Here is a 14447-nt window from a genome sequence, read left to right as displayed (position 1 = left end):
TTTATTTATTTTATTTTTTTAGCATTTTTAGTTGCTTATCTGCTGTTGGAATGTAATTACTCTACCGTGAAACAAACAAATTAATATTTTGATGCTATTCCATTGTTTTTTGTATATTGCATACACTCATGCATGGAAGAGTGTATGGTAGGAGAGGTGTGTGATGTCATTTTGAGATTTAAAGTTGACATTTTATTTTGTAGTGCTACCGGAAGCAGTATGCAGGCAAAGTGGCTGCCTCTGCATTTTCAGTGTTTATAACGTCCCTGTGGTCTCAGGAGCTGTGAAACGTTTTCTGACAGCAGATCAACAGGAACATCTGTGCTTCCACTCGGTCTCAGCTGAGTCTCTGACCGCTGTCCACACACGCAACTTTTCTTTCTCTGTTTGTAAAATTTAGCGGAACTTTTTAAACACTCTACCTCAGTTCAAGTCCGCCCGTCAAAATGCCCTTTATTGAGAACGTGTCGTACACGGACTTGGAGCGGCTGGCTCTGGAACGGCTCATTCCGGCTCTCCTGTCCCACGGCTTCTGCTACGTGGACGGTCTCCTCGGGGATCTGGCCGGAAGCGCCGTGTTGGACCAGGTGGTGGAGATGCACCGCTCCGGACAGCTCCAGGACGGCCGGCTGGCCGGCTCTATCCCGGGCGTCAGCCGCAAGAGCATCCGCGGGGATCAGATCGCCTGGGTGAGCGGCGCGGAGCGCGGCTGCGAGGCGATCAGCTTCCTGCTCAATCTGATTGATCGGCTCATCTCCGTGTGCGCCAGCCGCCTGGGAGACAAGGAAATCCGGGAAAGGTCTAAGGTAAGGACGCCCTTCATTAGAAACTTTAAAAAACGCTGACAGAAGCTTTGTTCAGCTACATTGTGTTGGCCACACTGGAGAACAGTTTGTCCCATCAGTGCTTTAACGTTTTAGAAAACAAAGGCAATCAGACTTAGATTTTAGAACCTCTGTGTTTCTACTTTTCTACTTGCTTCGCTTCTCAAACCTACTTCTTTATTTTATACTTGCCCTAAATTAGAGATGCAGCCTCCTGAGAACATCTATGCTTTCTATAGATGTTCATTACTTTTTTTCTATTTTTCTGCTTGATACAACATTTGTATATACATTACATGCAAAATACTCGCAGGATAACCTACAGCTAAACAATAAATACATTTTATGCAATGTCCTATAAATGATAGGATACAGATTAATTTTAATCTGCATCCTGCATCCTTTGTTCTACAAAGAAATTGTGACTAGGATTTTTGTCCCAGAGACGAACAGATAGTGTTGAAGTGTGAGTCTGACTCTGTGTTGGACTGATGGTCACCAGCCTGGACCACCAGCTGGAGGACTGAAGTTTGAGATGAGAAGTAACATTTATCCCCCCCTGTTGGAACGCTTCTGTCACTGTTGCTTATCTACAAAATGTGCAAACAGGATCAGGAATGAGCAAAAGCTTTACAAACCACAGAAACCGGAGCCTTTTTGCATGTATGGTCTGCGAGGCATTGCTGGGGTCCTTCTGCAGACAGTTGTGTCGAAGCAGAAACCAAACGTCCACCAGCTGGTCAGAGCTGACCTCCTGTCAACAAGCTTCCTGAGACAGACAAATCCTGGAATGGTCGGGTACGAAATGAACAGAACCTGTAAGGTGCAAGGTGGCAGAAGAAGCAGCACCTGCCCATAGTCAACAGTTTGGATGGAGAAAAAGGACAAAGTGCCAAAAAAGGCTGATAATAAAAGAGAGAAACCCAGTGAAAAAGCTACAGTAAACATCTTTAGTTTTAACTTCATTGTGTTACTGTTTGTTTGTTTGTTTGTTGTCTTAGCAGAGCTGCAGCATCTACAGCAGCAGCTCCACATTTCTCTTAGGCTGCCCCCTTTTGGCGACAGCCATTCATTACATACACATGCAGACTTCAACACACACTTCAGACCTCATTAGTTCTGACTTGTTCAGAATACAGGGAAGCTTTCTGTCAGAAAAACGATGCATTAAATGAGCAGAGATGTTCAAACCTCTGGTTACAATCCTGCAGTGGATTTTAGGGCCATCAGATATCCGTCTGTAGTCATCACTGTCTGCGCCCTGTGGATGGTAGACTGAGAATGTTGCTGAGGTCCGATACGGCCATTATGATGATCAATGATCACTAGTTTGTTTGGAAAACTCTCCTGAGCCAGAGTTTAGATAAAACACAATAAAACACCAACTCCCACTGGTGAGACTCACGGCTTCATCTCTCCCTCGATCTCCCACTCATTCAGATTTTCACTGCCTCACTTCTTCTCAGAACCAATTCAGGCTTGCTCACTCACACAGATTTACAGTAAACTAAACACACACACACACACACACACACACACACACACACACACACACACACACACACACATTCCCAGCATGCCTGCCCATCTCCAGCTCCAGCAGTCTACAGTAAGGCCTTATCAGACATCTGTTTGGATCAGGTGGAACGTTGGGAGGGGGTGTTAAGGGAAACAAGTCTACACACACACACACACCCATACACTCACACACATAGTACCTCTAGGTGGAAAAAAAAAAAACTTTGAAAAGATGATCAACATTTCCTTGGAAAACCATAAGCCCCTCCAACTTAAACAGCATATTTCTCACCTGTTTGATGTAAATTTGTCATTTTAATATGATAAATGATTTTAGCTTTATTTGGTGGAACAGAGCTAAACTCAGTAGAATTCAGACAGCTTTGTTTTTAGAATGTCAGCTATCAGGGCCGGCCCAAGCCGTTTTGGGGCCCTAGGCAGATTTTCACTGGGGAGCCCCATACACAATGAAAACATGTGAACTTCAGATTCTTTATCATTCCTAAGCTACTCCCTAGTCTCACAGATTTGTTTTGGTTGCATTTACCCAGAATGCACTAGGCTAGACTCCACTTCCTGCTTTTGGAACAGTTTCTGGTCTGCCTGGTTGACCAGAGACTCTGGTTCTCTTCAGCTGAAGTGAACTTTTGGTCTGCATTTCCAGAGAACTGCTCAGAAACACATTTTATTTAAAATATTTTGGTATGATGTAAATTAATTACGTCATACCAGTGATGTAATTAATTTGATTTTAACCTTACAAGAGAAGAATAGATTTGGATTTTGAAATGCAGAGTAGTATTTTAGTGTGTCAGTCATATTATTTAAATTATTTGAAAGCAAATTTAGATAAACACTAAATTTAACAGTAAACAAGTTTGATGCCTCATATTTCCCCAGCAGTGACAGCAGCCAATAGCAGGAAGAAATCAACTCTAACAATGTGTAGCAACTCAAAAAATAACACAGTTTTTTCCATGTGTAAATTGTAGTTTGTTTTATTCAATGTTATTTAAAATATGTATTTGTTATTATGCTAGCTAGGTGCTCTTGGGGAGAATCTAGCTCCCACACCACCCCCAGGTGGTGTAAAGGCCCTAAGCAGCCGCTTAACTCACATATGCCTTGGGCCGCCTCTGTCCAGGAGCAAAACGTGAACTTTTCAAACAGAATGCTTTGGAATGAGCGGCTCTTTTATTTGTTCTTCACAAACTGAAGCAGTAGCAGTAGTTTCACATAAAGGTCACGGCCCAGTGAGAGTCTGTTTGTTGAGGTGTTGGAGATTGGCACAGAAGCAGTGGAAAGATGTGGGCAGCTGTGCAGACGGCCTGCAGCTCCACGCGCCTCACGTAGCTCTGTCATTAAACCATCAACAGGCTGGACATCAGCCAAACTGCTGCTCAGAGCTCCACCACCCAACCACCACCCAGGGCTTTCTTTGTAAATAAGATAAGATAACGTTTAAACTTGGAGGCGTTTGATTTTGAATCTCTTTCTTCAGCTGGGCTCCACTTCCCCTCCTGTGTGTTTCTACATTTTTTTCACTTCACTTGTGTGGCAATGATGATAAAAATGCTAGTGAGTAAACAAGCTTGCGTGATCTTCCAGCTTCCGCTTGGCGCAGCCAGACCAGGGTGCCAGATCAGTTCACCAGCTCTTTATCAGTGCTGGGGGTTTGTTGTCATCAGCAGACGAGAGGAGCTGACGTCAAGACAAACACTACATTTTAGTGTTTCACACTAAACCTCCACAGTAAAGAAGTCACTGCAATGACTGCAATGTGTGCAGCAGTGATTTTCCAGAGAACTGCTCAGAAACAATTTTTACTAACTATTCTATTTAAAGTTGAATGCATGAAAATTCTGCAGGGCAGTAGTTTAGTTGGCCTGTTGGATAGACTGTCTTCACTGGGTTTATATTTTAATGGTGGAGATAGCAAGGCAGAGAAAGAAGCAAAGACAGGAAAGACATAGAAAAAAGTAGGTTAATTGTAATCTGTATCATAATCTTAATGTCCTGCAATTGAATCATTTAGAAGTTTCAACATGTCTTTCTCCACTGAGGTTCACACCAGCCCTGTTTCGTCGTCTTTAGTCTAACTCTGGTCTGTTTGTGTACAAAGTCTGGTTTATTTCTGGAAGTGTGAATTGTAATCAAACTCTGATGCAGACCAAAAGTTCACTTCAGTTGCTGTTCAACCAAGCAAACCAGAGACAGCTCCAAAAGCAGGAAGTGGAATCTAGCCCAGTGCATTCTGGGTAAATACAACCAAAACAAATCTGAGTCTAGGGCTAGCCGGAGAAATGGCTGTTTTGTTTTTTTTTAGTTTTTTTTTAGCACAAACAAAAGAGAAATGCTACAACCGCTAAAATCTAATGCTACTACGTTTTTGTTAACATTTTGTAAAGAAGGAAATTGGAAGCTTCTGTCTTCTACAGATGTTTTGTGACACTTCCTTCAGTGGTTCTTGGTGCAGCGCCACCACAGGCGAGGAGGCAAACAAGTTTTTCAAACTGCAGCAGCTAAAAATGGAAGAAATGTTAAAATTTTGATCTTCAGTCAAACAGAGTCTACCAGACTATTGGGTGTGAAAACACCCCACGTCTGCTTGAACAGCAAAAATCCTGGCAGGACACAAAGTCCAGGCAGGCTGGGAGTGAATATTGTTCCATCTTTCATGTTTCTGCTGCCTGTTACTAAACCCAACATGTCCACATCTTGAAGCTGAGAGGCACAAGCACCTCTACCCTGAAACTCACTAGTGAAATAGTGAAACAACCTCCAACTGGTTGTTTTGGTTGTTTCACTGCTTTCAATACATCCACCTATTTGGTGGATCACAAATAACTGAATCAGCTATTTGTGGCATTGACTTTGTTTTTATTTTCTGTGGTAGGAAGTCCACAGTTTGTATTGACCTTTACAGTCTCATATTTGATAATCATATCCTGGTCTTAGCCAAGTAAACACTTCCTGCTCAGGTGTAAAGGTCACAGCCAATCAGAACGGGCGTGCAGGGTAAACAAAGCTCCTTATCCTCTCTTAAACAAGATTTAACATGTAGAAAACCAATATTTACAGCTTTGTTCCAACCAGAAGTTCTTATCAGGTTGATATAAAATTGTTGGCCTGTTGTAGCGAAGTGAGAGACGTCTCACTGCTAACGATGCAACATGCTTCTGCTCATTCTCACTCAAATGCCAGATGTAGAGCGAGTATCACAGCTCTGAGGTGATTGATTTAGAATGGGATCTTTGAGGAAGATTAATGCGTACGTGACCTGGGATTGAATATTGCCCCAGGATATGAGCTGAAGTTAACCCTCACATGCCCACGCTTTAATAGCTATCTTCAACACAGCTTATATTTACAGTGTAAAGTCTAACCCGCTTTCCCTTACCCCAAAATATCTCCCATTGACTCCTGAAGTTCAGCCCTGTGTGGATTTGTTTTTCTTAAGGACTCGTGGTCCAAACTAGGCCAGTCCTACGTAACAGCACAGCTAAAAACGCCCACACACAGACCCACGTGTGGAAAGATGAGTAGGCATGTGCACTATTTGTGTACGTGCTGCTGAGGGTGTAGGCACACAACTTCATGACACACCCCTGATGTGCACCAGAATATTAGCAAATAGCTCTGCAGGCAGGCGGCTGTGCAGGAAGCTTCTGCTGCTGCTGATATTCATCAGCTTCTGAGTTGGTGCTGATGGTGTGAAGTTCTCACTCTTCCTCACTATTTCCACCGATATTTTTTTCGATGGAGACATTTAACACTTTTTGCTATCAACTTTGATGATGTATTCTCTTGGATAACTCGTAATGTCTTCCACCGGTCCGATGCTTCCTACTTATGTGAATCTGTTTGTCTTTAGGCCATGGTGGCATGCTACCCAGGAAATGGGACAGGCTACGTGAAGCATGTGGACAACCCAAACCGTGATGGACGCCGTCTTACCTGCATCTACTACTTGAACAAGAACTGGAACCCAAAGGTGCTGCAAGCTCTACTGTCTACTGTTTATGGCCATGATGGCTTGAATACAGCATAATGATGGTGAAATGAAAACATCAAATTTTAAATTGTTGAGCCAATTTAAAATCGGAATGACACCGCCCTTCAGTGACTGTTGTTTAATATTTCGACGTGTTTGTGCTGACAGGAGCATGGTGGTGTCCTCAGGATCTTTCCAGAAGGAAAATCATACGTTGCTGACATCAAGCCGCTTTTTGACAGACTCCTCATCTTCTGGTCTGACCGCAGGAACCCACACGAGGTGCAACCCTCCTATTCCACCAGGTAAACCTCAGGAAAAAGCGTGAAGGTTGGACATAGCAACAAATTATTTATTTAAAAAAAATGTACATCTTGAATAGATGGGATCCACTAACACCTGAGACTGTCTCTAAAATGCATTTAACTACCTATTCCAATAGTTCAAACACTAAATACACACAGTGGAAAGCATCTTGGCAAATACACAAAGGCTAACATACATGCTTATCTCCGATCTTACATGTCAGCAGAAAATGAATGGTGTACCTGGACTGTCAGCTTTGCAAATGCCAGGAAATAATGTTTCAAGTAGCATTGCATTATGTACAATAAAAAAATCTGAGAAATTGAGCCACAAACAGGCAGGGCTCCACTGAACCATTCTTGCAGATTTTATATTTGTAATTTGTGAAAAAGATGCTGAACTCAGTGTTGCATTGGTTTCAGGTATGCCATCACAGTTTGGTACTTTGACTCTGAGGAGCGAGCCCAGGCTAAGAAGCGCTTCAGAGATCTAACAGGTAACAACTCTTTACCTCTAATGCTCTTTGTAAAGTTAGTACCAAAAATTATAGTTTTATCTTCAAACATTCACCTGGTTCAGCTCCTATTCTGCTTATTCTGTTCTTGACCTTAAAGCTTTTCTTTTCGTTTCAGCTTCCACAGAGCAGCAGGGCAGCAGCTCTAGTTGATGGTGAGGAAACACTGCCACCTGGTGTTTGGAGAGAACATCACACTTTCACTGAGACCCAGCTTTTCAAACGGCTGAATCAACATAGTGGAGGATAAATAGGAAGATGAATTGTAGGAAGCACGGATGGGTCTTGTGGTCTCCAATTCTCCGAAATACGAATTTCCGATGCTGCTCTGACCGTGTCAAGGCTGAGACAGAGCTGGCAGGACTGCATCTGATTAACCAGAGGAGCTGTTCTGGACTTCTTCCGTTGTTTTTAAATGTTTGTGTAAGGTTCTGCCAACTCCTGCTGAGTACCCAGCTGAGACTCCAGCCTTGATGTCACAGCTTCTGACAGAAAGAGAAGAGTTGGCAGAAAAGCCTGACAAGTTTACATGGACGTGAAAACGGCGAGCCTATGAGACAAATGTTGTTTTTCTGAAGAAGGTGGCACAACATGTATGATGCAGGTTTACAAACTGGGAGGAAAAGACATTATGTAATGTCTGAGTATAAACGAACCAATGAAAGCTGAATTTAGGAAAGTCTTATTAAAGCATATGTTGCGTCATACCTGACACTTCACTCAAATTTGAACTTTTTTGTGAATTTTGTTTTTAAGAAATGTTACAGATTTCCCCACAACATAAATGGCTTACAGAGGCAAAGTTAAACAAGAAAACCAGTTAAGCAGAGATTGAATTATATCGTATATAATGTAGACTTTTTGTAATGCAGGAAAGAAAAACACACATTTGTTTACAGACCATTATGAATTTAAGATTCATGTACAGATCAATTAAACACAATTGATCTGCTGCTTTGTTTGCACTTAACGTAGACATTTTGGGAAGGTCACAGAAAGAAATGGCTTACAGAAATTTCCAAAATTACAAATACATACTTATAATTCATTACAAGAGCACAATCTTGAAATGCAAAAATAAATGTCCTTGATTTCTGGACTGTTTTTCATCTCCATTGAGCTCCAGTCCCAGTTTAATGAGATAAGGTAATCCTACAACTACTATCAATTTTATTTACTAGGATTTAACTTGAAGTCTGAGATTCCAACAGTAGGAATGTCGCTCTAAAAGGTTCTGCTTTGGGAGACGGGGGCCTACTGTTAAAAAAAAACACCAGATGTGATAATGAAACAAGGTAACAAAACTTTCTTCAGCGCCTCAGAATAGCAACCTACTGGCCATGGATTTAGTCAACAGCTGCTCCGTCACACTGCGGATGGAGCAGCTCCAATTTCTGGAAATGTGGCTCTTTTTTTTGGATGATAATCCAGGTACACACCAGGATACCCAGTTATAGTTTCATGCATTGCCTGCTTGTCCATGGCCTTAGATAAATGAATCCAGACACAAAAGAATCGCAAACATTTCCTAAAATAATCTAATCTGTTACTGTACAAAAAAAAAAGTTTCTGGTCTTTAATTCAAACTAGATAGAGTTCATTGTCTTTGTATCAGAACATTCATTTTAGATTGGGGTATTGCAGTTATTATTTTATTTAAAAAGCATTAAACATGTAAAGGTGTCTTTCTTTAAAATAATAATAAAAAACACTCCCCTAGGTGAGCGGCTCCTGTTGTGTGTCCACCAGGGGGAACTCTAATGATTCTCCTGAAGCTCTGACAGAATCTGTGTGAAGCTGCAGTGGAGGAGAGGAAGGAAGAAAGGAAGAAAACTTCGTCCTCCATCAAATTGCTCATGTTATCAAGTCCTAGTCTGAACGTATAATGAAGTTCAAGCATTCTTATATTAATATGGGTTTATGCTTTGACTCCGTGATGCTGAAACATAAAATTTGTCTTCATTTTGAGCTTTCTAGAAGAAACCAAAATCAAAAGTAATATTCAGAACTGTTCATGGTTCCATCCACCTCTTTATCTATCAGAAGAAAAGTAATCCCAGAGTGACCCCAGATCCATGATATTAACCTTTTCTCTTTTTTGAACCAGTAATTTCCCTGAAACAAACTTTCTTCTCCAGAAAATTTCTTCTTCTGCAAGAGGTCATAAAGGTATCCATTTCAAATGTTTTGTGAAAAAGACACTTCTTTTAAATGTGTATTTTAAAATGTTTAATAACAATATTTTTGGTGTTTTTGGAGAAACATTTACATATTGTTATATTTTCCAAACTGAGAGAATATTAAATCTTAGTTTAGAATTTAATTAACATAAAAGTGAACATTGACAATGAAGAAAGTCGTTTTATTGGCTGTTGTTACACTATTTAGCCTCTGGATGTCACTGTATCTCCACTTTTATGCAGTCTCCATCAGCTCTGACATTATATGTTAGTTATTTTCAAGAACTTGAGCATTACAAACTGAATTGGAGAAAATATGTTTCATATGTAAAACATACAACAAAAGCTTGAAATGCAAATGTTTTAAAATTCTAACCACCTTTTAAATTGACTTAAACATAAGCTGACGATTAATTATTCAGAACTGTACAAACTAAATACAAAAGCAAAAACACAAACTAAAACTCTGAAGTTAAATTTTAGACAAAAATCTGTTGGTTACATTTATGTAATCTTATGCTGCCACTCAAAATTACAAATGTGTTATTACTGAAACTGAGGATCAATATCCCACTTCAACTCCAGGAAGATCCATTTCCATCAGTGGATGATGATTATGACCAGGTGGTGTGAGCATGATTGATGATTATCTGAGTTACAGATTTTTACATTTTCTAAATGAGAATTTTTTTTAGGTGCTACATAAAAGACTTCAAATAAGAAACACTCATACTGTACCTAAAACATTCAAAGTAGTTTCCATTAAGAACTTTAAGTTGACAGTCATTTGTCCTGTAGATTTGCCACAAGTTGTCATCACAAAGATCTCCCAGAATCTGACAGTAAAAAATCTTGGAAAATTGTCGTTTGGCATAATTGATCTATATTTGACATTGGTCTGCTGTAATTTCACCTCACATGGTCTGCAGAAAGATGCCTCTCATAAACCCATCCATCCATTTTCTAACACCCTTGTCCCTAGTGGAGTCGGGAGGTGCTGATGTCTATCTCTAGCAAACGCTTTGGGCGGGAGGCGGGGTACACCAGTTTGTCGCAGGGCAACACAGAGACAGACAGGACAAACCACCATGCACACACACACACACGCACACATGCACGCACACATGCACACACTCACACCTAAGGAAAATTTAGAGAGACCAAGTAACCTGACAGTCATGCTTTTGGACTGTGGGAGGAAGCCAGATTACCCTGAGAGAACCCACACATTCACAGGGAGAACATGCAAACTCCATGCAGAAAGACCCCAGACCGGGAATCGAACCCAGCTACCAACTGCGCCACTATGCAAACCCCCTCTCATAAATCTTCTTTTGGGAAAAAAAAAAAACTCCTCAATTGGATTGAGAATAAGAGAGAATGGTACATGAAAGAATGATTGATGTCTGATTGTATCAGGTGTTCATTTGAAACCTGACCACACAGGATGGGATATGTTGGGATGTGACATGTTCTGGATCCAGAGCTGACTCACCAAGCATCACTACATGGAGCTGAGCGTTATAGGAGCCAAGAACCTATGTTGGATGGTCTATGTCCCACCATACCACAGCTTCTGTCCAGCTACTTTGATCATGTTCATCTTATCTCCTCTCTGCCTGACTTTGGCTAGGTTACTGCATGCCTAATCCACATACATACAGTATATTAATGTGATGCCCATCAGAATCCAGGGCCACCGTGGTCTGGAGGAAATGCAGACATTTCCTCCACACTGATGACAGCACTGATGAGGTTCCAGTTACTGTTCACAAGCACCAGGAACAGCCAACATGGCCCTGAACATATCTGAATGTCATGCTGGTGTTTCTCTCAGCAGGTTGTTTTAGGGACTGCTGCTGCCTTTTGCAATAGTTGGAAAATTGATTGTGGGTATGTGATATAGATGTTACTTAACTGTACAAAATTCATCAAAGTGAATCAACACAGTGAAGAAAAAATGTAGAAGAAAAAATAGTACTTCTCATGTGTTGCACAATTTTTGTCAAATAGGAGAAAAACATGGTCAAACTGTACAGCAGAACCAGGAAAGACAGCAGAGACATTAGTGAAAGCAATGCGGGCAACTTTAAAACAGAGCTAATTGTGTTAAATCTTAACTGTCTTTCAGCCTTGCTGCATTGGCTGAAAGACAGTTAAGATGATTTTGAATGTGGTAGCGTTGTGTAGACATGGTTCAACCTTGAGTTTGGACGTCTTACATTTAATAGGAGCAACAAAGTCCAGAATTTCACAACCAGTGTTGTACACAAATGATAAGTCATTAGGACAAAAGGAGCATCTAGACTGATTACAGGAGAAAACTGCAAATCCTTATAGCAGCAATAAACTGCTGAGCAGTAGCAGAGGTGAGGAAGCAAACTGCTAACAATGGTTCACTAACTGAGAGCTGTAAATTCAATCAAGCTGGAAAAATGATCTGAGGTAGCAGTCTGAGAAATGTCACAGCATGAAACCACAAGGTCCAGAGTCTATCTGAGTAGATGGGTCGATCCACAAACAGACTGATTATAAGAAACCAAAAGCCTTAAAAACTCAGAAGCCAATGACTTAGCAGAGCAACAAGAAAACCATCACAGGTTACAAGATTATCAGATTTAGGAATAAAATCTGCACTCAGCTCAAAAAAGTCTTGAATAGAATCCATATTGTACTTTGGTGGGTAGTAAACGACTTCACACACAAAAGGAGGTATGAGCTCAGCAACACACATCCACAGTTCAAAATAAGACGAAGTCACTGCAAATGCTGGATTAAAAATAATTTCTAACTGTTGCAATCCCAGCACCATGTCTGGTACAATGTGGGGAGCTGAAGTTCGAGCAACCAGGAGGGAGGAGCGCCGAGAACAAGCTGTTGTCACCCGCTTTAATCCACATTTCCCTCAACATCAAATCCAGGAAGTGAATTTGGAAAGAGACATTAGGGATAAAGTTGTATTTGTGAGTGATCTAGAGCTTAGTAGTGAAATCTGAATTGAACACTGGCTATTCTGCGGGGAAGCACCACCAACTGAGCTGAGATTCTCCAACAAGCACCGAGCAATGAGCCACCAGTCAGACCAGTAGGGTGGAAACCAGCGGTAACAATGTTCAGGGTGATGGCTAGTGCTCCATGCAGGTCCCATGTACGGCATCATGAAAGCAACATATTTAAAATAAGAACACGTAAAGCATATTAATGGACATAAGCAATACAAAGGGAGAATGTGGCAGTTTAAAATGAAATAAACATGGTGGGTTAGTGTCCATGGTGGCCTGTCTTTCCCATTCAGATGAACTCTAATTAATTTAGAATCTGACAGTAAAAAATTGATTTATTTGAAATATGTAAACATAAACATTTTTACCCAGTAAAAGGTTAGCCAATCACAAGTTTGAACTGTTCAGTAGATTTTAATGTTAAAATCAAACATTTAGCTATTCTAACTGTTGATGCACATCACAATACAATTAAATAAATTGAACAAATGCATATAAATGCTTTACACAGAAACCCATACATGAAACTTACAGTTCCAGTACCTGGCTGTCACACATGAGCTCTCAGCCCCAGTGACACCCAGCAGCACCATTAGATATCAGCTTTCATCTTCAAAATGTAACGCCCCCCTATGTCAAGAGATGGTCTGTCTTCAAAATACTTATACAGCTTTTTATGATGTTTTTACTTCTTCTGCATGTTGGGAATTAGTAGGAGCCCATGTGAAAGTGTAGATGAAAAACAGGCCATGTTTTCATCTCTAACGCTTTGTTTCATCATCTGTCCATCACGGCCTGTGATGAAAGGCTGCTCGTTATGCCTGCGGTGAACGTCTGACGCAGTTGGATCTAAATTCAACATCAGGCCTTCTCACTGAGATGGACAGCCAGAGGTTATTAAAAGGAGTTTCAGGTTGGAGCACCACAACACACACACATGGGCACGCACACAGCACTAGCTGTGATCTATGATTCATGTGCGCTCATTTAAAATAGAGTGAAATATTTAAAGTTAGCTGGTTGGCCCTCTGAGGGTCCAATGACTAACCTCTCTCCACTTATTAATGCATGGAGGACGAGATGGAAGAAACGGGAGGCGTTTTAAGCAAAAAGGATATGAAGACAGCCGAGACAGGAGAAGTACTAACTAGACGCAAGATGGAAGAAACAGACACTCAGTTTATGTTTCACTTTAGCCATTTTGTGATGAGAATGAAGGTAAGTTTTGTGCAACAAGGTCATAGAGAACACTGTCCTTCAGCTCCTTACATTTAGCAACTTTTTTAAAAGCTAGTCAAAGTTCTATCTCAATGCTAACCCACAAGGTTTATCAAAAACTAAATGTTTGATGACTGACTTATCTTATACTGTATATCTTGTCTTTACAGAAGCCTAGGATAAGGTTGTGCTTTTGTTTGTTCAGGTTTAAGCCAACCAGGATTTTTACATCCTCCTCAGCAGGAGGTCTGAGGAGATTCTACGTCAGATGAAGATGTGGAAAGTTAATTGCAGATGTAAACAGCTGCTTCCCAAATCTGCAGTAGAACCCGTTATGGTTACGTTCCAAATTAGATTCTGCTCAGGGATTAAAGGGGTGGGGGTGCCCCTTTAATTAGTGATGTCTTTCAGACCATTCCAAACGCTTTAAGCTTCTCGCTGTAGCTTCTGGGTCAGTTCTTGGGGACTGGACTGGAACTGCATAACATCCTCAGATATGAAGTTGCCCATACTTTAATGTTGCTGTGAACACAAAAGGTCTTTGTCACGTTCTCACAAAAATAGTAGTAAGAAGTGACAGGTTCCGCAATACTCATTCAGGTCAGTAGCTGAAGCTTCAAAAACACTCAGCATAGACCTGGAGCTCTTGCTTTGACTGTTCCATTCACTCCCTTATGGTCTGAACCACAGAGATATTTAAATTTCTGCCAATAGGTTGGAATGAGATAAAGGCAGTGATGATCAGAAAGTCACAAAACGACCCTGCAGACAGACAGATATGCATCTGTGAAAGCTGCTTTAGTGTGTTTTTATTCCTGCTGGGACACGTGACGCTGTCTGTGGTATGGGAGTTCATTGGAGAGGGTTGCACTATTTAAATTCTGAAGGACA

General features: G+C 41.0%; 1 protein-coding gene across 1 annotated transcript; it reads left to right on the top strand.

Moving 5' to 3' along the window:
• The first annotated feature begins 263 nt into the window (after positions 1 to 263).
• On the top strand, positions 264 to 8877 carry egln3 (egl-9 family hypoxia-inducible factor 3). The gene is made up of 5 exons (XM_008398669.3): positions 264 to 806; positions 6217 to 6336; positions 6505 to 6641; positions 7065 to 7138; positions 7275 to 8877. Exons 1-5 carry the CDS (start codon positions 447 to 449, stop codon positions 7307 to 7309), a joined length of 726 nt encoding a protein of 241 aa, XP_008396891.1. The 5' UTR covers positions 264 to 446; the 3' UTR covers positions 7310 to 8877.
• Positions 8878 to 14447: the final 5570 nt, after the last annotated feature.

The sequence above is a fragment of the Poecilia reticulata genome, chromosome 22, assembly GCF_904066995.2.
Source record: "Poecilia reticulata chromosome 22, P_reticulata-male-v2, whole genome shotgun sequence".
Lineage (NCBI taxonomy): Eukaryota > Metazoa > Chordata > Actinopteri > Cyprinodontiformes > Poeciliidae > Poecilia > Poecilia reticulata.
This window is presented reverse-complemented; position numbering and strand designations above follow the sequence as displayed.